Source organism: Kogia breviceps, chromosome X, assembly GCF_026419965.1.
Source record: "Kogia breviceps isolate mKogBre1 chromosome X, mKogBre1 haplotype 1, whole genome shotgun sequence".
NCBI lineage: Eukaryota > Metazoa > Chordata > Mammalia > Artiodactyla > Physeteridae > Kogia > Kogia breviceps.
In genome coordinates this window covers 43,094,842-43,119,672 of record NC_081330.1, presented here as the reverse complement: position 1 = coordinate 43,119,672, position 24,831 = coordinate 43,094,842, and the positions used below count along the sequence as shown (strand labels likewise).

Below are 24,831 nucleotides of genomic sequence, written 5' to 3'. Positions count from 1 at the left end.
ATGTTCTCTTCTAGTAGTTTTATGTTTTGAGGTCTTGCATTTAGGTCTTTAAACCATTTTATTTTTGTTTATGGTGTGAGGGAATGTTCTAATCTTTGTTTTATATGTAGATGATCAGATTTCCCAACATCACTGTTTGAATAAACTGCCTTTTCTCCATTGTATATTCTTGCCACTTTTTCTGTAGATTAACTGAATATATGTGCATGGATTTATTTCTGGACTGCCTATTCTATTACGTTGATCTATGTGTCTGTTTTTGTGCCAGTACCATGCTGTTTTCATTAGCTTTGTTGCATAGTCTGAAGTCTGGGAGGGTTATACCTCCAGCTTCATTCCTTTTTTTCCCTCAAGATTGCTTTGGCAATTTGGGGTCTCTTGTGGTTCCATATGAATTTCTGGATTCTTGGTTCTGGTTCTGTGAAAAATGGCATGGGTATATGATAGGGATTGCATTAAATCTGTAGATTACTTTGGGAAGTATGGACATTTTAACAATATTATTTCTTCCAATTCAACAGCATGGGATATCTTTCCCTTTCTTTATTCATCTTCAGTTTCCTGCAACAGTGTTTCATATTTTTCAGACAGGGCTTTCACCTCCCTGGTTAGGTTTACTCCTAGGTGTTTTATTCTTTTTAATGAGATTTTAAACCGAGTTTTTTTTTTTTTTAAAAACAAACCTTTGTTTGTGATATTTCATTATAAATGTATAGAAATGCAACAGATCTTTGAATGTTAATCTTGGATCTTGAAAGTTTGCTGAATTCATTCGTTAGTTCTAATAATTTTGGGGTGGAGGCTTTAGAACTTTCTATGCAAAGTATCATGCCATCCGCAAAGAGTAACCGTTTTACCTTTTCCCTTCCAGTGTGGGTAACTCTTATTTCTATTTTCATCTGATTGCATTGGTTAGGACTTCTAATACTATGTTACATATAAGTGGTGAGAGTGGGAATCCTTGCCTTGTTCCCGAATTTAGTGGAAAGTCTATCAGCTTTTCGCCATTCACTATGATGTTGGCTGTGTGTTTGTCATAAATGCCCTTATCATGTTGAGACATGTTCCCTCTATACACACTTTGTTGAGAGTTGTTGTCATGAATGGATGTTCAATTGTGTCAAAAGCTTTTCCTGAGTCTATTGAGATAATCATGTGATTTTCATCTATCATTTTGTTGATGTAGTGTCTTACACTGACTGATTTGCAAATGCTGAGTCATCCTTGTGACCCTGGAATAAATCCTACGTGATTTATGGTGTATGGTCCTTTTGATATATTGTTGGATTTGTTTTGCTAATATTTTGTCCAGGACATTTTCATTTGTATTCATCAAAGATATTGCCCTCTCATTTCCTTTTCCTGTAGTGTCTTTGTCTGGTTTTGGTGTTAGGATATCATGGCCTTGTTGCATTCTTATTTTATGATGTCTTTGAAATGCCATGTGTTATCATTTGAAGAAAGCAACAACATATACAATTCATTTAACGTTTGTTTTTCTAAGTCAGAAATGCAGTAACGGGCTTCCCTGGTGGCACAGTGGTTGAGAGTCCGCCTGCCAACGCGGGGGATGCGGGTTCGTGCCCCGGTCCGGGAGGATCCCATGTGCCGCAAAGCAGCTGGGCCTGTGGGCCATGGCCGCTGGGCCTGCGCGTCCGGAGCCTGTGCTCCGCAAAGGGAGAGGCCACAGTGGTGAGAGGCCCATGTACCACAAAAAATAAAGAAATGCAGTAGCAAAATGCAGGTAAGTTATTAAGTTTTTTATTAATTATTAATTAATTTTAACATTTTCTCTGTTTTTGAAATGCAGTTTATCACTTCAACATGTAAGCAATAAGAAAAAATAAGTGTAAACAATTTTTTACTGAGTCTTTAAAATGTGTGTGTTATCATTTCAACAAGGAAACTATGTAAACATTATTCAATACTTTCACATTCTTCTTTCTTACTAAGTCTTTAAATTGCAATCTGTTTTCATTTCAACAAGGAAAATGCAATCTGTTTTCATTTCAACAAGGAAACACTATACACAAAATACTAACTCCTTTTTCATTCTTTTCTGTTATCAGATCATTGACATTTTCTATGTTACCATTTCAACATATAAACAGGAGGAACCACCGATTAATTAACTTTATTTTCTCTCAATTAGTCTTTGAAATGCAATGTTTTATAACGTTGACATGTAGACATATAAACAGGTAATTATTATAACATTTTTATTACTAAGTCTTTGGAATACAATGTATCACTTGAACATGTAAGGATATAAAGAATTTCATTTACATTCTTTTATCTTTACTGCCTTTGATGTGCAGTATGTTATCATTTCAACATGTCAACAACACAGGTAAATTATCAATTAATTATTCTCCATCCTTTGTTTCTTACTAACTCTGGGATACACAGTGTGCATTCAACACTGAGTGTATATCACATTTGATCGTAGCCAGATTTCTAGAGTTCAGAAGCCACATATGCTTAGGGTGCAACATACTGAGCACTGCAACTCTAGTAGAAGAGCAGAGGGAACAAATACATATGCAATAATGTGTACCATGAAGGAAATGTACATTGTACTTTAAGAAAATGCAGCTGTTGGATAAATCTACTTAAACCGGGAAGTAAGAGAAAACCCATCTGAGGAGGTAACATTTACACCATAACCTGAGGCCTGAGCAGCTATCCAAAAGCATAAAAAGGGCAATATCATTTGAGCAGACTCTGTAAGGGGAAAAAGTGGAAATATACTCTGTTATGGGGGAATAAATAATTTCACAAGTCCTCTAAGAAAGAGTAGAGAAACTGATAAATCATAGGAATGTCTCTACTCTGAATGAGATGAGGGACTTTATCTTTCTTAGCACCTGGAAAAGTACCTAAATCATAACAGATACTTGGTGAATGAGTGTGGAATAAGGAATAACTGAGCCAGGGGTCCGAGACCTGGGAAATCAGGCAGCAATATGCTGATGAAGATACCAGTAGGTAGTGGGCATTGTTTCTTTGTTTCCTTTTAGTTGCATATGGATTCTCATAAGCCACCTGAGGTAAACAGGAACACAAGAAGTTTGCAGGTCCCTAGAGGGTAAAATTATTCAACAACTACCAGCTCTAGGAAGAGTTTCAATTGATCTGACTTGTGTCAAGTGCCCATAAATGGATAAGTGAACCAATCAGTGTGGATAAGGAAATGATGTACCATGACTGGGTCACCTTATGTCACATACCCAACACTGTGGTTAGTAACCAGAAGATGTAGAGGGCAGTGGGCAGGAGATCCAGCGGACCGTTCAAATTCCTCTATTTTCTTTTTAAAGTTCCCCTTTTATAGAGATCAGTTTATATATCAAGTGTTCCTAACCCCATTTTCCTAAAACAGTAGAACTTTACATGTGTCTCTACAAACTTGTGTTTCAGGCAAAAAGAAAAAAAAGTGAATGCTTTAATGGCCACACATCAGTGTTGAAACACCTCCTTGTACAGTGGAAATCACTCTGAACAAGTGGCCCAGTTCATGTCATCCCGCTGTGCCCCATGCAGCATCTCCTCCAACTGAGCCTGAACTTCAGCAAGTTTCTGTCTGTCCAAAGTGTCAGGAAAACTCCATTCCTCGTAGCAATGGACAGGGACAGGATAAGTCACATACTTCAGCGTCATCAATGGTGTCAAGTGCTGCAGAAGGCTCTTGAGCACAGGCATCGTAATGGGATTGTGGGCAAAGCTAAGGACACGGAGGTGGGTACAGTGGCTCAGGGCTGGGAGGATGGCAGAGAGAGTAGAATCAGTTATCATGCAATTATTTATCTCCAGATGTTGCAGGGTGCTTGAGAGCTTCTCCAGCAGAGTCTGGAAGGGCTCATAAACTTCTGAGAAGATCTGGTTGTTACTGAGACTCAATACCCTTAGGTGGGTGGCCTGAGAGCTCTGGGACAGGACAGTGACATCTCTGTGAGAAAGGCTACAGAAAGGTAGATACAGTGCATCCAACTCAGGTGGAACAACTCTATAGAGAGAAAAATGTAAGGTTATTTCAGAAGAATGAGGGCAATGAGCCCCAAATTATAGGTACCTAAGGTTCTAGAATAAACTCCTGTGTTCATGGTTTGCAATAGGTGGTTAACAATGTGGACTTTGGGATCAGACTTTATAGATTTGTGACCCTGAGAAGTTACTTTACCACTCTGAGGTACAGGGTTTTAATCTTGAAAATGTGCACAGCAGTAATTATTATACAGAACTGCGGCAAAGGTTAAGTGAAGAAATTACATGCACTTAGTATATATGACATAATCAGTGTTGGATCTGATTCACTTATTTGGCGAGGATGGGTCTGGGAAAGCAACCATTGAGGGTTTCCGTTGATTAGTTTCCAGATGACAAGCTCTCCATTCAGGGTCTAAGCCTTTGGGGCAGTGTTAACTATTGAGGACCATCCATAGGCATGTGCATTAGTCCTATAGCTTAATGTTTCTCCATCTGAATGCCTCCCATTCCTCTCTACAGAGATGTAAAGTCCAATAGGAGAAGGACTGAGTCCTTTTCACCAATATATTTACAGACTTATTATAATGTCTGCCCCTGGTCACTGAATGAATGAATGAATGAATGAGCACAGCTTCCTTTTCTAACCTCATCTGCTGCTCACCATAATGTACCCCTCTCTCCCCCATCTAGGTTCAAAATCCCAGCAGTGCCTATATGCTGTGACTAAAAGAGAAATGGGTTACAAGGAGCTTATGAAGACCCAAGAATGGTCTCTTCTGTCTTAACAATGAGGTGTTCAGGGAACCCAAGTTCCGCCCCAACCCCTCACCTGAGCACTCTGTGCAGTAGATCTGTGAGGCAGAAGAAAGTCAAGCTGAGCTCTTGGAGATTGTGCAGCCGCCGAAGGCAGAGGAGAAAAGATCTGAATGTCCTTCTCTTATAAGATTTAAAAGGGATGTTACCCAGGGTAAGGCTGTCCAGGTGGATCACCTCAGCCAAAATGGGGATGACTTCACTCAGATTAGCCTGATCTATTTCCAGGTGATCAATGCACACCAGATCCAGAAACTGCAGGGTACTTTTGTGGGCAGATATTCTATCGATGTGCAAATCTCTGCAGCAGAGATGCAAGGACCCAAAGTTCTGCTGAACTTTACTACAAAGGAAAGAGAGGAATTGCTCTGTTCTCAAGGTTCTATTGAGGAAAATATCCACTAGTAATTCCATGGGTTCCTGTGCTGACTGAGGCTCAGACCCGGAATTACTAATCCTGAGGCTACTGACACTCTGCTGAGCTTCTCTCTTAAGGATAGAGTGCTGAGAGTACATGCATGACTGAAAACAGAAAGAGAATGCGGTCCCAATCTCACGGCATATTGTCTCACAGTCTAGGTCACTCCTTAAATCTAGGATCCTCAGTTTGGGCCCCCTGTAAGTAAAAGAAGAGATAGAACACATGAGAGATTGCAGATTTTAATATAACCCAGCAAGATCTATGATGGGAAGCAGGGACAGAACATTTTAACCCTGGTTTTCACTTCATTCCCATTCACCAAGAAGTTCTTTCCACACAAATACAGCATCTTTCTTCCTTTCCCAACCGACTCCTTCACCTCCGGTCTTTCCCTGTCTCAATGTCCATGTTTCACTTCTGTGTAATCACACTCAATTCCATTCAGAGTATCCTCAAACACCTCTACTCTATAATCAACTCTATAAGGCAATGGAGTCCAGAAGGTGACTCCAACTGCTGACTGACAGCTCTGCAAAGACTGCAGTATTCACCATTGGCTACTGTTGGGAGACGGTTAGGTATTCCCCTGCCCCAGGCTCCAGCATACCCTCCTGCTGACTCCCTGTATCTCTACTGGTCATAGTCTTACCAAGAGGAAGAGTTCCGGGCAGGAATGATCTGCAGACCATCAATCATGGCTTCCAAGATGTCATAGTATGACTCTCGTGTGTTCAATGATCCAATATGGAGACAGCGAAAAGGCCAAACCCTCACCATTGCCTTTAGCATCATCTTATGCCCACCCCGAAAGGAAGCTTTGAACAATGGAATAAAGAGTTCTCTTGGGATTTCGTCCAGGGCATGGATAGCTGCAGGCTCATTATTCAGCAGACTCTTTGCAGCAAGCTCTAGGAGTGTGTCTGTGGTGTTTTGGTCCATCTTCAAAAACCTGCTTCAGAGTGGAGAATATTTAGAAATCCTGAGAAGATATCTATAGTCACTTGTTTGCTTCCAGGGTTACCTATGGACAAAATACTTATTGAATAAGTTTGTGGTGCATGATAGGGTCAACTCAAGTGACCTCTACTATAGGAATAGAATGAAAATGGACTTGTGTGTATATTTAATTATATATGTGTACACACACGCATGCACACACACACACACACACACACACACACTTACATGAGATAAAATGCCATTAGGTATCAGAGATAAGTTAGCAGAAGACAATGCTGAAAACCTAGATGCCTTCCTCAAATTATTTCCTCCTGAGGAACTTCAAGATGGTGGAAGAGTAAGACGTGGAGATCACCTTCCTCCCCACAAATACATCAGAAATACATCTACATGTGGAATTACTACTGAACACCAATTGAATGCTGGCAGAAATCCTCAGACCTCCTAAAAGGAAAGAAACTCCCCAATGACTTCGAAAGGGTAAAAGAAAAAAGAAAAAACAGAGACAAAAGAATAGGGAGAGCACCTGCATCAGTGGGAGGGATCTGTGAAGGAGGAAAGGTTTCCACACACCAGGAAGCCCCTTCATGGGCAGAGGCTGCTGGTGGCAAGGGTGGGAGCTTCAGAGCCATGGAGGTGAGTGCAGCAACAGCGGTGCAGAGGGCAAAGCGGACAGATTACCGCACAGGGGATCGGTGCCGACCAGCACTCACCAGCCCGAGAGGATTTTCTGCTCACTACTCAGGGTGAGCGGGGGCTGGGAGCTGAGGCTCTGACTTCGGAGGTCGGATCCAAGGGACAGGACTGGGGTTGGCTGTGTGAACACAGACTGAAGGGGGCTAGTGCACCACAGCTAGTGGAAAGGGAGTCTGGGAAAAAGTTTTGAGTTGGCGAAGAGACAAGAGACTTTTTCTTGCCACTTTGTTTTCTGGTTCATGAGGAGAGGGTTTAAGAGTGCTACTTAAAGGAGCTCCAGATAAGGGCGTGAGGAAATAGTCAATCAAGTCCAGGAAGCACAGAGAGTCCCATACAGGATAAATCCAATGAGAAACATGCCAAGACACATATTAAACAAACTATCAAAAATTAAATACTGGGCTTCCCTCGTGGTGAAGTGGTTGAAGCGTCCACCTACCTATGCAGGGGACATAGGTTTGTGCCCCGGTCCAGGAAGATCCCATATGTTGTGAAGCGGCTAGGCCCGTGAGCCATGGCCGCCCAGCCTGTGTGTCAAGAGACTGTGCTCCACAATGGGAGAGGCCACAAAAATGAGAGGCCCACGTATCACGCAAAAAGAAAATAAATACACAGAACAAATATTAAAAGCAGCAAGGGAAAAATGACAAGTAACACATAAGGGAATCCCCATAAGGTAAACAGCTGATCCTCCAGCAAAAACTCTGCAAGTCAGAATGGAGCGGCAGGACATATTTAAAGTGATGTAAGAGCTAAACCTACAACCAAGATTATTCTACCCAGAAAGGATCTCATTCAGATTGGAAGGAGAAATTAAAAGGTTTACAGACGAGCAAGAGCTAAGAGAATTCAGCACCACAAAACCAGCTTTACAACAAATGCTAAAGGAACTTCTCTAGACAAGAAACACAACAGAAGGAAAAGACCTACAATAAAAAAACCCAAAACAATTAACAAAATGGTAAAAGGAACATACATATTGATAATTACCTTAAATGTAAATGGATTAAGTGCTCCAAGCAAAAGACATAGATTTGCTGAATGGATACAAAAAGAACACCGGTATATATGCTGTCTACAAGAGACCCACTTCAGACCTAGGGACACATACTGACTGAAAGTGAGGGGATGGAAAAAGATATTCCATGCATATGGAAAGCAAAAGTAAGTTGCAGTAGCAATTCTCATATCAGACAAAATAAACTTTTACCAGACTATTACCAGAGACAAAGATGGACACTACATAATGATCAAGAAGGGATCAGTCCAAGAAGAAGATATAAAAATTGTAAATATTTACACACCCAACATAGGAGCACCTCACTACAAAATGAAAATACTAACAGCCATAAAAGGGGAAATCAACAGTAACCCAATCATAATAGGGGACTTTAACACCCCAATTTCACCAATGGACAGATCATCCAAAATGAAAATAAATAAGGAAACACAAGCTTTAAATAATACATTAAACAAGATGGACTTAATTGATATTTATAGGATATTCCATCCAAAAACAACAGAATACACATTCTTCTCAAATGCTCATGGAATATTCTCCATGATAGATCATATCTTGGGTGAAAAATCAAGCCTTGATAAATTTAGAGAAAATTAGAATCTTATCAACTATCTTTTCCGAACACTACGCTAGGAGACTAGATATCAATTACAGGAAAATATCTGTAAGAAATACAAACACCGGGAGGTTAAACAATACACTAATAAATAACCAAGACGTCACTGAAGAAATCAAAGAGGAAATCAAAAAACAGCAAAAACAAATGACAATGAAAACAAGATGACCCAAAACCTATGGGATGCAGCAAAAGCAGTTTTAGGAGGACGGCTTATAGCAATACAATCCTACCTCAAGAAACAAGAAACATCTCAAATAAACAACCTAAACTTACACATAAAGCAAATAGAGAAAGAAGAACAAATAAACCCCACACTTCACAGAAGGAAAGAAATCATAATGTTCAGATCAGAAATAAATGAAAAAGAAATGAAGGAAATGATAGCAAAGATCAATAAAACTAAAAGCTTGTTATTTGAGCAGATAAACAAAATTGATAAACCATAAGCCAGACTCATCAAGTAAAAAAGTGAGAAGACTCAAATCAATAGAATTAGAAATGAAAAAGGAGAAATAACAACTGACACTGCAGAAATACAAAGGGTCATCAGAGATTACTACAAGCATCACTATGCCAATAAAATGGACACCCTGCAAAAAAAGGGACAAATTCTTAGAAATGCACAACCTTTCAAGACTGAACCAGGAAGAAATAGAAAATATGAACAGACCAATCACAAGCACTGAAATTGAAACTGATTAAAAATCTTCCAACAAACAAAAACCCAGGATAAGTTGGCTTCACAGGCGAATTCTAGGAAACATTTCAAGAAGAGCTAACACCTATCCTTCTCAAATTCTTGCAAAATACAGCAGCGGGAGGAACACTCCCATACTCATTCTACGAGACCACCATCACTATGATACCAAAACAGACAAAGATGTCACAAAGAAAGAAAACTACAGGCCAATATCACTGATGAACATAGATGCAAAATTTCTCAACAAAATGCTTGCAAACAGAATCTGGCAGAACAATAAAAGGATCATACATTATGATCAAGTGGCGTTTATCCTAGGAATGCAAGGATTCTTCAGTATATGCAAATAAATCAATGTGATACACCATATTAAAAAACTGAAATAGATAAACCATATGATCATTTCAATAGATGCAGAGAAAGCTTTTGATAAAATGCAACACACATTTATGATAAAAACCCTCCAGAGAGTAGGCATAGAGAGAACCTTCCTCAACATAATAAAGGCCATATATGACATATCCACAGACAACATCATTCTCAATGGTGAAAAACTGAAAACATTTCCACTAAGATCAGGAACAAGACAAGGTTGCCCACTCACACCCCTATTATTCAACATAATTTTGGAAGTTTTAGCCACAGCAATCAGAGAAGAAAAGGAAATAAAAGGAATCTAAATTAGAAAAGAAGAAGTAAAGCTGTCACTGTTTGCAGATGACATGATACTATACATAGATGATCCGAAAGATGCTACCAGCAAACTACTAGAGCTAATCAATGAATTTGGTAAAGCAGCAGGATACAAAATGGAAGCACAGAAATCTCTTGCATACTTATATACTAATGATTAAAAACTCAAAGAGAAATTAAGGAAACACTCGCATTTAACACATCCACAAAAAGAATAATATATCTAGGAATAAACCTACCTAAGGAGACAAAAATCTGTATGCAGAAAATTATAAGAAACTGATGAAAGAAATTAAAGATGATTAAATAGATGGAGAGATATACCATGTTCTTGGATTGGAATAATCAACATTGTGAAAATGGCTGTACTACGCAAAGCAATCTACAGATTCAATGCAACCCCTATCAAACTACCACTGGCATTTTTCACAGAATTAGAACAAAAATATTTCACGATTTGAATGGAAAAACAAAAGACCCCGAATAGCCAAAGCAATCTTGACAAAGAAACACAGAGCTGGAGGAATCAGGCTCCCTGACTTCAGTAAATACCACAAAGCTACAGTAATCAAGACAGTATTTTACTGGCACAAAAAAGAGAAATATAGATCAATGGAACAGGATAGAAAGACCAGAGAAAAACCCATGCATATATGGTGACCATAATTCAATAAACGAAGCAAGAATATACAGTGGAGAAAAGAGAGCTTCTGCAATAAGTGGTGTTGTGAAAACTGGACAGCTACAAGTAAAAGAATGAAATTAGAACACTCCCTAACACCATACACAAAAATAAACTCAAAATGGATTAAAGACCTAAATGTAAAGCCAGACACCATCATAATCTTAGAGGAAAACTGAGGCAGAACACGGTATGACATAAATAACAGTAACATCCTTTTTGACCCACCTCCTAGAGAAATGGAAATAAAAACAAAAATAAAAAAATGGGACCCAGTGAAACTTAAAAGCTTTTGCACAGCAAAGGAAACCATAAACAAGACGAAAAGACAACCCTCAAAATGTGAGAAAATACTTGCAAATGAAGCAACTGACAAAGGATTAATGTCCAAAGTATACAAGCAACTCATGCAGCTCAATATCAAAAAAAAAAAAAAACAACCCAATCCAAAAATGGGCAGAAGACCTAAAGAAACATTTCCCCACAAATATATACAGATTGCCAACAAACACATGAAAGAATGCTCCACATCATTAATCATTAGAGAAATTCAAATCAAAACTGCAATGAGATATCATCTCACACCAGTCAGAATGGCCATCGTCAAAAAATATACAAACAATAAATGCTGGAGAGGGTGTGGAGCAAAGGGAACCCTCTTGCACTGTTAGTGGGAATGTAAATTGATACAGCCACTATGAAGAACAGCATGGAGGTTCCTTAAAAACTAAAAATAGAATAGAATATGACCCAGAAATCCCACTACTGGGCATATGTCCTGAGAAATCCATAATTAAAAAAGATTCATGTACCACAATGTTCATTGCAGCTCTATTTACAATAGCCAGGACATGGAAGCAACCTAAGTGTCCATCAACAGATGAATGGATAAAGAAGATGTGGCACATATGTACAATGGAATATTACTCAGCCATAAAAGGAACGAAACTCAGTTATTTGTAGTGAGGTGGATGGACTTAAAGACTGTCATACAGAGTGAGGTAAGTCAGAAAGAGAAAAACAAATACCATGTGCTAAAACATATATATGGAATCTAAAAAAAAAGAAAGAAAAGAAAATGGTTAAAAGAATCTAGGAGGAAGAAGGGAACAAAGATGCAGACCGACTAGACACTGGACTTGAGGATATAGGGAGGGGGAAGGGTAAGCTGGGACAAAGTGAGAGAGTGTCATGGACATATATACAGTACCAAACATAAAATAAATCGTTAGTGGGAAGCAGCAGAACAGCACAGGGAGATCAGCTCGTTGCTTTGTGATCACCTAAAAGGGTAGGATAGGGAGGGTGGGAGGGAGGGAGATGCAAGAGGGAAGAGGTATGGGGACATATGTGTATGTATAACTGATTCACTTTGTTATAAGGCAGGAGCTGGCACACCACTGTAAAGCAATTAAAATCTAATAACAATTTTAAAAACAATCTTTTCTCCCCAAAAGATACAAATCAATAAGAAGGGAAATGTACATCTACACAAAAGCTACACCCTCATCATTACTTTAAAATGGATAAGGCCAAAAATTCAAAAGAATTGTGAGTAAAAAACGAAATTCATGAATCCTGGCATAATATTTGTCACATTCCCATTACTAGGCTTAGTGGAAAACAAAAAGACAGACCAAGAAAAGCTGCCAAGAGACAGGAAAGAAGATGGAAAAGGGCTGAAAGGTGATCTAAAATTACAGCAGAATGACGAGGCCCAGAATACATCTAAAAATACCAAAAAGGTGTCCTAGAATATGACAGCCCGGACTACAGGGAAGGCACTCCAAAATCAGAGCTTATGAAGGGACAGGGATGATTTAAAGTGCAGTTATTGAAAGATATAACTCGTAGGGAAGAATAAAGTCAAAGGGTTAGGGAGAAGCATCTGTTGGTGCTTGGGTAATGACGGAGAAAATAAACAAAAGGGGAAAATAAAGGATCTTGCAAGACATAAGAGAACAGCAAAATCAGAGCACTCAGGACTTCTCCCTTCATCACCTAAACAAGCAAACAAAATAAAAAGTATCTGGACTTTGCTGTACTAACAAAAATAATCACATTATTAAACTAGGAATCTTGTCGATAAAACCAATATCATACAGATGAACAGAATGAAGGGAATTCCATACCAAACTTTATAAAAAAAATGAGGAAACAAAAGCGCATACATATTAAACAACCATGAAGGAGAACAAGACTGGAAGTCAACACTCCAAACAAAATTAATTATACTCAAGCAAGCATTGGAGGATATGAAACCCACCTTAAAGAGAATATTTTTAAAAATCAAAACACAGAGATTGACTAAAAAGAAAGGCTGAAGCAAAGAATTTATAACCAACTGGGGTGTCCTTTAAGTATCACAGCCTACAGAGAAAGCTTTTCAACTTGTAGAAACTTAGGAAATTCTGCACCCTCAGCCCTTCCTAAGGAAGCTACTAGAGCAGGGGTCAGCTAACTGGCCCACTGAGCCAAATCCAGCCCACTGCTTGATTTTGTAAATAAAGTTTTATTGGAACAAAGTCATGATCAATCATTTCTGTATTGTCTATGAATGCTTTGGCACTTGGGTAGCAAAGTTGAGTACCGAGACAGCGACACTGTGACCCAGGAACTTACAATATTTCCTATACATCTCTTTACAGAATATTTGCCAAGTAATGTAAAAGAGGAACTGGGACTGAGATCCCAATGCGAAGAGAAGGAAAACTTCACCAAAATACCTAAAGGTAAGTATTGTACATACAATAATAAAATCAAGGTGGAGGAAAGGGGAGAAGACTAATGTACAAAAGTTTTATGCCGTGAAAAAAAAGAACACAGACACTGTGCAACTAAAAATGAGAGAAGGGAGAGAAGTAGAAGAAAATAAAACAAACATTTTATCATAATGCAGTAGGTGAGTGTCAAATGATACTGGAGGAAAAAAATGCATAGACCAGAGAGTAAAGTGTTAAGAAAAGAGGTGGTTCAGGATAATTTAAAGAAAGCATTAAGGTGACCAAAAACATGTCTTAATGATAAAAGCCAAAACTTACAATGAAGATATAACCCTTAAGAATATTTATGCACCAATAACAAACACATTTATAAAGCAAAAATGCAAGGAGTTGTAGATAAAATAATAATACTAACAGGAAAGAGTACCAGTAGGAGATTTAATACACCAAATTCAGTCTAAGGCTGATCAAGTCATATAAAAAGAAAGAGAAATCTAATCAATAATGTTATATAGGGAATATATTCTGGTCAAAAATGGATCATAATTATCTCACAGACATTAGATAATTACTTTCTATAAAGTAGAATTAGTACAAACAATCCTCTGTCACACAAATAAAATAAAAGTTAGTAACAAAAATTGAAAAGATAAAGGCCTTTCTACCTGAAAAAAACTTTTGAAGCTTCTCTTTAAAAAGGTTAAATATAAGAGGAGATGCAAACTAAAGTTGTAAAGAAATTTGATAAAACAATGACTATGAAAAACTACATATCGGCATCTTTGAGATACATTTAGAGTGGTGATCTGAGGCAAATTATTATAGTACACACTTTTATGAGTAAAAATGGAAGAATGAAGATAAATGAATTAAAGTATGGCCTCAAAAAATGAAAAAAAAAACAACTAGAAAAAAAGAACAACTAAAGAAAGCAAAACATAAAAGCAGAAATGAATGAGATACAAAATAGAAAAAGGAAATCTTGTTTTCCAAAACTGACAAAACCCTAGATGGCTTGATGAAAGAAGAAAGGGAGAGATCACACATACACAAAATAAGAAATGACAAAGGAGAAATAATCACTGAAACAGAAAGAAGAGATTATTGTGCCAACCTCTATGCAAATAAACTTGAAAATCTATATGACATACGTAACTTCCTAGATAAATACAGATTACCAAAATTCTGATTCTAGTGTTAGAAAGCTTAAATTAGGCAATTTTCATAGAAGAAATAAAGTTATTACAGCAATACCCCCAAGAAGCACCTTGCTCAGATGGTTTTACAGGTGAATTCTAGTAAACCATCAAAGTTTAAATAGTACCAAAGCTCTATGAGTTACATAAGAACATTAGAAAGGAAGGAAGCTTCCCTAACTTCTTTTATGAAGCCAGTAGGATGCTAACAGGTAAAACATAGATACCAAATTACTATATAGAATATTATCAAACATCCAACAATACATTTAGAAACTAATATACTGTGATCAAGTGCAATTTGTTCCATTAATACAAGGCTGGTTCTGTATGAGGAATTCCATTGATATCATTCACTGTAGTAATATAATTAAGGACAAATATCATATGATTAAAACCACAGATGCCAAACAAATCCTTGGGAAACATCAACACCCATTCATGTTAAGAAAAAAAAAAACCCTCAAGAAATGGGAAAGAGGGATGCATTCTTAACATGATGAAAGATATATAATTAATTCCTCATGCCAGTATTTTACTTAGAGGGGGACTACCAGAGGTTTTGCAATAAAGTCAGGAACAAGAAAAGTATGCCCATTATATCATTCCTGTTCAATCTTCAACTACAAGCATTAGTCAGTTGACTTATGAGAATGAATAACAAGAAGTAAAGCCACGTCTGTGTGCAGATGATATTACCGTACACCTAAAAAGCACTACAGAAATAATGACAGATTAAGTAAAACAATAAGAGAAATCAGCAAGGTAGTAGGATATAAAGTTACATACAAAAGTCAATGGTCTTTGTGTACACACACACACACACACACACAGCTGGAGGATACTTTAGTAGAGAAAATTCCATATACAATAGCAAAAACAAAACTTAAATGTGTAGAAATAAACTTAATGAGAGCATTTATGCAAGGAAAAATTTTAGACACTCCTGAACGACACAGAAGGAAACGTGAATAAAGATAAAGACATTGGTCAAAGTTCTTGGATAGAATAACTCAACATTAAAAAGAGGTCGGTTCTCCCTAAACTGATGTATAAATTTAATATAATCTCAAAAGTATCAGCAAACGTTTATATGGACTTAGATAAATGGATAATAAAATTAATATATTTTTAAAAAAAATCATGCAAGGATAGCAAGGATATAAGTGAAAAAGAAAACCTATAAGTGGGGAGTAATGATACCAGACATTAAAGCACACTATAAAGCCTCAGTAATTATAACACTGTGGTATTGGTACATGAGTAGACAAATAGTCTGGTGAAACAGAATAGAAAATCCAGAAAAAAAAACAATAATATATGGAAATTTCAGTATATGATGAAAGGGCACTTAAAATCACTGAGGCGAAGAGGGACGTTCAATAAATGCTGCTGGAACAACTGAGACATCTGGGAAAAGAATCATTGTAGATCCATATCACACACCACACACACAAATAAACTGCAAATGGGTTAGGAATCTAAACAAATGAAACCATAACAAAATCTTTAAGAAAATATGGCAGGACTCTGCTTTAACCTCAGCGTAGGGAAAGGCTTTCTAACTGTGACTCAAATTTCCAGAGGTAATGAAAGAAAACAATGATCTATGTGACTACAAAAGGATTTTTTTAATGTACAGCAAACACATCATAACTAAGTCAAAAGGCAACTGACAAACTGAGATAAAGTATTTGCAGCAAGCCACACAGAAATGAATAATAGTCCAAGTATATGCAGAACTCTGAGTATTGAAGGACAAAAGGCTAATATTTCTACAGAATAATGGGAAAAGATACGAACAGATAATTCACAAAAATATATATAAAACAGTCCTCAAAATAGAGAGTCAAACTTTCTCATAATTAGACAAATGCATACTAAGACAATGCCGAGATATCATTTCTCACGGAGCACATCAGTAAAGGTCACAAAAGTAGGGCAACATGTTCTGTTAGTGAGTCTGTGGGGAAACAGTCACAGTAGCTAGTGGAAGTGAAAACCAGTACAACCCTTCTGGAGAAAAATTTGGAAATAAGTAACAGAACTACACATGCACTTAACTTTTGGCCCAACAATACTACTACTGCTGGGAATAAAACTTGAAGATCCATGTCCACCAACACAAAAATACTTGTGCCTAAGGTTATTCACTGCAGCATTGTTTGTAGTTGCACAATGTTGAAAACAAGTTAAATGCCCCTATATATGTCAGCGGAGTCCAATGCAGCTGTAACAAAAAGAAACAAAAAAACCAAAAAAAACAATGAAGACCTCTAAGGCATAAAGAGTTTTTTTTATGGAATGCTGTTAACTGAAAAAGGAAAAGTGCAAAGGAGCATTATAAAATGCCATCCTTCATTTAATAAACAAAGGAATATAAGAATATATATATGTATAAGTTCATTTGTGCAGAGTAAATACAGAAAAGATTAAACCAGAAACTAAAGAGATTGGTATTTACAGGGGGAGTGTGGGAAATAAGTGGGGAATGGGAGGGGGTTAGAAGGCATGAGCAAAGTGTGACACTTGTCTAATAGGTGTTTCTGTGCAGCCCTGACTCTTTGAATCACAGTAATATTTCACATACTCCAGAAGTAAATAAAACATTAAAATCAACTAAGATGTGGGAAGAAGGCAAACTCAAATACAAACACCAACAAATTAATCTAACTATATTACAAATGAATGTCTTAACCACAGCTGAAGAGGTGATAAAGAAAATAGTTAAGCTAAACATCTTGGGGAAATAGTACTTCTTTGATTGCATCCTCTAAGGCCTAAGACATAAATAACTGTACACAAACACAAGTTATCAAATCTGTTTCTAACAGGTGTATTTTTAGCACTTCTACAACTACTTCATGTATATATCAGGAATTAACAAGTAAGTAAATAATGAAGATAAGGAGAGCAAGGTCGAACAAAGACGTTACAAATAAGTCTATAATGCATTAAAATAAGAAGGATCAGTATGAGCTCCTGGCTTTCAATATCTATACATATAGGTAGAGAAATTGAGAAGTATCTGTAAGCATGAGTTTTTACATACAATATATTTCCTTTATTTGTGGATGAAGAGGGAGGACTTAGCAGCAACAAAACCGCAATAGAAATGAACACACACTGAGATATTGGTTTCTAAATGTCATTTTCCAAGAAAAGGAAGCATGGCTCTTTGAAGAAGTGTTTTGATTTCAGGGCTGTGGTGGGGACAAAAACACAAGATGCACAGGAATACCTTACAATGCCAGCAAGGAAGTACACAAAAAAGGAACAGGTCATGCTGAAAGAACACAGCCCCACCAAAAGTAGCTTGCGGTCACCAAAGCTGGAACAATTCAAGAAACTAAATAATGATATAATTTCATTATAAGTCACAATATAACATAGTTATTCATGATTCAATACTGACATAAATAATTTGATTAGTTATTTGCTTCAATAATTTGAAAGACATTTTATAAAACAATTTTTGTAAACAACTTCAAAATTTATAAATAAATAAATGGGGGAGAAAAGACAGCTCTTCAGAATTCCAATGAACCAATGTAGTAGGAATAAGGAAATAGAAAGTCACCATTAAGTCATTATTGTTGTAGGCAACATCAACAGATGGATCTTAAAAGTCGTGAATAACATTCTGAGAAGAAATAGGTTATTTTCACAGTCTGAAAGTATTTCCTACACGATATTTATTATTTACAAATAGGAAAAAAGTACCATTACAATGGAGCAACACAGTTGTCCCTAATTTAATCAAGTGTTGCAAATGAATATCATCATTAATACAACCTATGGACATCATGTACCCCCTCACATGATGCTTTGAGAAGGGAACAGAATCGCTTTTGCAGCGCTGTGGTATAAGACCTAAAATTAAGGCACAATGACATGTATGCCTTGACATTTGGGGGAACACCCAGAGGGTCTCAAATGGACTAACCACAGGTTCCCATTCCCCTTTTGTGCTCCCAGGAAGAAGGTCCCCTAGCCAAAGAACCAGCCTTATCATGGGAACTAGCCACAGTGCCTGCTTCCCCTGACTGTCGGGTTTCAGTTCCCTACCAGCTCACAGAAGTATTCAAACAAGCCAATCACATCCTCCCATGTGAACCAAGGGTCACCTCATTCTTTTGCTAATACAGACTGCCCCCCACAGCCCCTGCTTGTTCACTGTCTTCCAGAGAATAGGACTCCTGTGAGGCTCTACCTGGCCAGTAGTGTCCTCCTCCCCAGGCTGTGAGTAAACGCTACTAATAAGCTGCTGTGGGTAGTATCTGTCCAGTGTCAGGTGTCCTGTGTTCAGCCACCCCCATAACACTAGGGTGGAAATTCCTCCATCACCACTGGGATGAAGGGGAGGAGAATAAACCAGGTATTGTTGCCAAAAATGTATAAGTCCAATCAAATAACAAGAACACATCAGACAAATCCAAGTTGACAGACATTCTATAAAATACCTGACCAGTATCTTCAAAAGCGTCAAGATTGGGAACCACCCAGAAAGCTTTAGGAACTGTCAGCCTGGAGGAGACTAAGGAGAAATGATGGCCAAATGCAGTGTGGTATCCAGAATGGGATGCTGGAATAGAAAAATGAGATTACTGGGACAAATGGTGAAATTCAAATAAAGTGTGTAGATTAGTTAATAGTACTGCATCAATGTTAATTTCCTAATTTTGATAACTTTCAATGCCTGTATAAGACTTTAACATTAGGGAAATATGGGTGAAGAATTTGTATACCATTTGCAAAGTTTCTCTGAGCCTAAAATTATTTCAAAATAAAGAATAAAAAAATTCAGTGGTTAAAGGAATGGTTATTGTATAAAGGACCCTGTTTAATAATAGTTTAACTAATTGAAATACGGTTAGGAAGATGGATAAATGCTCCTGCAGCGTCATCCATTAAAAAAACTATTTCAAACTGCTTAAGAGAGCCCATTAAAATAAATGAAAATGCAGTCATCTCCAAGATGCAGATGTGTATTTATCTGGTCTTCAGAAGATAACCATTTTAAATATAAAAGCAATGAAATACCATATATATATAGAGTTAGAGACCAGAGAGAGACAGAGAGAGGTGGGGGAGGGGAGAGAGAGAGACATACATTTCAATACTTACAGTTTAAAGTCTGAGATATCAAAACAAACCGCAAACAAAACTGAGGTGCAAAGGAGAAATACAAGTTATTTTTTAAGAAGCAGAATGGTGTTCGAGGGTTTTTAAAGCGAGAGCACGAAACGATTAGCCACACAACTGAAGCAAATCACAGCTGAGGAAAGAGGAATGTACGGAGCGTGGACAGGACAGTGGACCTAGCAATCCGTTCGATTGCCTTTCTTTTTACCCCCAAACCTTGACCCTGGGTAATTTAATTTACATCAATAGAGGCGTAATTTATAGAAAGAATGCTGTTGTAATTTACCTGAGGGGAACAAGAGTTGAAAAAACTTGAGCTGTCCAAGAAGCCCAGCAATAGGAGCACGTTCCTCCCTCTCCAGGGCTCGCAGCGGACAAGCCTCAGTGTTGCCGGCACTGGGCGTCTTAACGGTTCCCTCTCAACGTTAAACTCACCGGAAAAGGACTCGGATTGGTGCAGCTCAGGTCACGTGACCCCCTATCACTCAATCTACGCTGTACTGGGAGGCGGGGCCAGATTCCCAACCCTACCCAGACTGGCTGACGGGAGCTAGCCTTATGTGTGAGAGGGTTCTTCTCAGTCGCCAGTGCCACACTGGTACATCTCCTTGCCACAGTGTCTCTCAATGTGGCCTGTGCACCGCCTGGCCAGGGTTGCTCCCAGGTCAGGTCTCAAACCTAGAGAACTGATGCCCAAATTGATAGACTCCAGAACAGTGGGTGTGAACTTAAATACGAGTGGCCACTGATGGCAAAAAGCCGTCAGACTTTACTGTTCCTGGGTCTCCGCTATATTAAACAAGCAAGCGGTCGAGTCCCCACCAAAAGATAGGAAAAATGTATTCTTGCCTCTGGGCAGTAAAGCCAGCATAAGCATTTACCTTGACATTTGACAAAAGCAACAGAATGGAGAAAACTGTCGCCCGCTAATAACTCTCCTGTCAATTGCAAGGATAGCTAATAGTATTTGTTTCCAACCCTCTCCCTGGACTCCTGATTCCACTTCTTCCCCGTCTGCTTCCTTTTCTGGTCCCAGTTGTTTACCACCTTTTGGAATACAGTACACTTTATTCATATGCTATTTTGTAAATTGGCCATCTCCCATGGTGGAAATATATAAATTCCAGGAGGGCAGGAATATTTGTTGGTTTGTTCATTAACATATCCTAAGCACCTATAGTAATGCCTGGTTCAGTGGATACTTGAATATCTGTTGAATGAGTTTTTCTTCAGCCACACTTGTGCCTCTAACCCTAACTCACCAAACACGTTCCCCTATAATTATGTGTTTTGCTGTAACAGCCTGCCCGAGATAGCCCCATAACCACCTTCCTTACTAAACTCACATCTCTGTCACCTTATCAAACAAGGCTTACTTTTCTTCATGTCCCTTAACAGTTGATCATAGCTTTTCTGAGTTGTTTTTCTTTGTTTTTTCATTTGTTTTCTTTTTTGTTTTTATTTTGCTTTAGTTTATTTTTTTTCTGATTTCTTTCTTCAACACTTTTTCTTTTTTTAATTTTTAATTTTAATTTATTTTTGGCTGTTTTGGGTCTTTGTTGCTGCATGTGGGCTCTCTCTAGTTGCAGAAAGGGGAGGCTACTCTTCATTGCGGTGCACAGGTTTCTCATAGCAGTGGCTTCTCTTGTTGCAGAGCATGAGCTCTATGTCCGTGGGCTTCAGGAGCTGTGGCACAGGAGCTCAGTAACTGTGGCTCACACACTCTAGATCACAGGCACAGTAGTTGTGGTGCAAGGGTTTATTTCCTCTGTGGCTGTGGGATCTTCCCGAACCAGGTCTTGCACCCATGTTCCCTGCATTGGCAGGCAGATTCTTAACCCCTGCTCCACCAGGGAATCCCAACATATTTTCTTATACTCTAATTGCAGGTAAAGAGGTAGACAAGCCATGGCCATTGGAATTCTTGCAGTACAATGGCATCTTTCAGTAGATGGGGTAATGGCATCAAATATCTTAATCTTGATCCCTCGTTTTATCGCTTTACCACTTAGTGGTACCACAAGCTACATGACCTTGGGCAGGCACAGCAACTCTTCCAAGATTTCCTTATCCATATTCAAATGGAGCATGGCAATTTTTTAAAAAAATATTTATATATTTATTTATTTTTAGCAAGTTATTACTTATCTATTTTGTATATATTAGTGGATACCTGTCAATCCCAATCTCCCAATTCATCCCACCACCGCCCCCAACCCCCCAACACTTTCTCCCCTTGGTGTCCATATATTTGTTCTCTACATCTGTGTCTCTATTTCTGCCTTGCAAACCTGTTCATCTGCACTATTTTCCTAGATTCCGCATATATGTGTTAATGTACGATATTTGTTTTCTGACTTACTTCACTCTGTATGATAGTTTCTAGGTCCATGCACGTCTCTACAAATGACCCAATTTTGTTCCTTTTTCTTGCTGAGTAATATTCCATTGTATATGTATATACCGCATATTCTTTAACCATTCATCTGTCGATGGGCATTTACGTTTATTCCATTATCTGGCAATTGTAAATAGTGCTGTCTTGGGTTGCGTGTGTCTTTTTGAATTATGTTTTTTTCTGGGTATATGACCAGTGGTGGGATTGCTGGGCCATATGGTAATTCGATTTTTACTTTTTTAAGGAACCTCCATATTGCTCTCTCTAGTGGCTATATCAATTTATATTCCCACCAACAGTTCAAGAGGTTCCCTTTTCTCCACACCCTCTCCAGCATTTGTTGTTTGTAGATTTTCTGATGATGCCCAGTCTACCTGGTGTGAGGTGATACCTCACTGTAGTTTTGATTTGCATTTCTCTAATAATTAGTGATGTTCAGCAGCTTTTCTTATGCCTCTTGGCCAACTATATGTTCTTCGAAGAAATATCTATTGAGGTCTTCTGCCCATTTTTTAATTGGGTTGTTCATTTTTTTAATATTGAGCTGCATGTGCTGTTTATATATATTGAAGACTGATACTATGTCCATTGATTTGCTTGCAAATACTCTCTCCCATTATGAAGGTTGTGTTTTTGTCTTGTTCATAGTTTCCTTTGCTGTGCAAAAGCTTTTGAGTTTCATTTACTCCTATTTGTTTATTTTTGCTTTCATTTCCATTACTCTAGGAGGTGGATAAAAAAGATCTTGCTGTGATTTATGTCAAAGAATGTTCTTCCAATGTTTTCCTTTAAGAGTTTTATAGTGTCCAGTCTTACATTTAGGTTTCTAATCCATTTTTTTTTTCTTTTTACGGTACGCGGGCCTCTCACTGTTGTGGCCTCTCCCATTGTGGAGCACAGGCTCCGGACGTGCACACTCAGCGGCCATGGCTCCCAGGCCCAGCCGGTCCGCGGCATGTGGGATCTTCCCAGACCGGGGCACGAACCCGTGTCCCCTGCATCAGTAGGCGGACTCTCAACCACTGCGCCACCAGGGAAGCCCTCTAATCCATTTTGAGTTTATTTCTGTGTTTGGTGGTAGGGCGTGTTCTAATCTCATTCTTTTACATGTAGCTGTCCAGTTTTTCCAGCACCCGTTGTTGATTCTTCCAATCCAAGAACGTGGTATATCTTTCCATCTGTTTTTGTCATCTTTGATTACTTTCATCAGTGTCTTCCGGTTTCCTGAGTACAGGTCTTTTACCTCCATAGATAGGTTATTCCTAGGTATTTTATTCTTTTTTTGCAGTGGTGAATGGGAGTGTTTCCTTCATTTATCTTTCTTATTTTCATTGTTAGTGTATAGGAGTACAAGAGATCTCTGTGCATTAATTTTCTATCCTGCTACTTTATCAGATTCATTGATTAGCCCTTGCAGATTTCTGATGGCATCTTTATTATTATCTATGTAGAGTACCATGTCATCTGCAGACATTGACAGTTTTACGTCTTTTCCAAATTAGGTTCCATTTATTTCTATTTCTTCTCTGATTGCCATGGCTAGGACTTCCAAACCTATGTTGAATAATAGTGGTGAGAGTGGACATCCTTGTCTTCTTCCTGACCTTGAGAAAATGCTTTCAGTTTTTCACCTTTGAGAATGATATTTGCTGTGGGTTTGTCATATATGGCCTTTATTATGTTGAGCACATGCCAGGAAGCAACTAAGCAAGCGTGCCCCAACTCCTGGGCCTACGAACCACAACTATTGAAGCCCGCATGCCTAGAGCCCATGCTCCGCAACAGAAGAAGCCACCGCAATGAGAAGCCCAGGCACTGCAATGAAGAGTATCCCCTGCTAACTGCAAGTAGATAAACCCCATGTGCATCAACGATGAACCAACACAGCTATAAATAAAGAAATAAATTTACTTAAAAAATAAAAATAAAAAAGAAGAATTGAAATCTCACAGAGTGTGTTCCCTAGCCACGATGGAATCAAATTAGAAACCAGTAATAGAAAGCAAAAAGGAGAAGCCCTAAACACTTCAAAATTGTGGTAGACACATCATTCCAGTTTATCTTTCACACCCTTGTTATAGAAGATCTGAAGTGAGGAAGAGTTGCCTCCTGAGCTGAAAGACATTTCAGGCTGGCCCAAAAGAGAGCTCACTCTGGCTCTTTCAAACAGAGTATTGTTCAGGGCAAGGATGGAGGAAGGGAGACTGTTCAGGAGGCTGCTACATCAGTGCCACCTGACATTAAAGCTCGTGGTGCACTCGCAAAGGAAGTACAGCTAGCTTGCTGGTTGTTAGTGGAATCGGTTTGGTGGCTGATTGGATTTGGGAAGCACGAGGGAGGTATTGGTGTGGTTGTTGGAAAGTCCTGTGAGAAGGCAAGATGCGGGTGCCTTCCTGGTATATATAAGACTGGTGTCCAGTCTAACCCATGGACGCATACACCTCGGTTCTTTCTCGGTCCTGCTCCACTGTTTTAAAGTTTCAGTGCAGTTGTCCTCACCTCCCTCTTCCTTCTCTTCTGTCTTTCTCCTCCTTGTCCTTCTCTTCCTCATCCTTCTCCTCCTCAATTCTTCCTCTGATACTGCCATCTGTTGGATAAGGCTGTCCTCTCTGGACAGGCAGAAGAGTGTCCTTCCTGAGGTTTGTGGGATTGGAACCTAAGGCCAGGTAGGCACTTTGCCTGCCCTACCATCCTGTTAGCCTCAGACATGTTATGTGGTAAGTGGACCACAGATGTGTCTTCAAACTTGTATTTTTGTTCCACTTTTCAGAATGCAA

At 38.5% G+C, this 24,831-nt stretch overlaps 1 protein-coding gene across 1 annotated transcript; it reads right to left on the bottom strand.

The window, feature by feature from the left end:
- Positions 1–3,492: 3,492 nt before the first annotated feature.
- LOC131748078 (melanoma antigen preferentially expressed in tumors-like) lies at positions 3,493–20,731 on the bottom strand. Its single transcript, XM_067023161.1, has 6 exons — positions 20,635–20,731; positions 18,975–19,096; positions 6,895–7,034; positions 5,871–6,170; positions 4,817–5,416; positions 3,493–4,006 (listed from the first exon to the last, which is right to left on the bottom strand). Exons 1-6 carry the CDS (start codon positions 20,729–20,731, stop codon positions 3,493–3,495), a joined length of 1,773 nt encoding a protein of 590 aa, XP_066879262.1.
- Between the last annotated feature and the right edge of the window lie 4,100 nt (positions 20,732–24,831).

What these genes read in the sequence shown, in the direction of transcription:
- LOC131748078 (XM_067023161.1), bottom strand. Translation starts at nt 20,731, where the DNA reads ATGAATAAAGTGTACTGTATTCCAAAAGGTGGTAAACAACTGGGACCA. An exon ending in CAGAAAATCCTCTCGGGCTG is followed by an intron (nt 6,171 to 6,894) that starts GTGAGTGCTGGT and finishes ACTCTGAAGCAG; the next exon opens with GTTTTTGAAGATGGACCAAA. An exon ending in CTACTGCACAGAGTGCTCAG is followed by an intron (nt 4,007 to 4,816) that starts GTGAGGGGTTGG and finishes TTCTCTCTATAG; the next exon opens with AGTTGTTCCACCTGAGTTGG.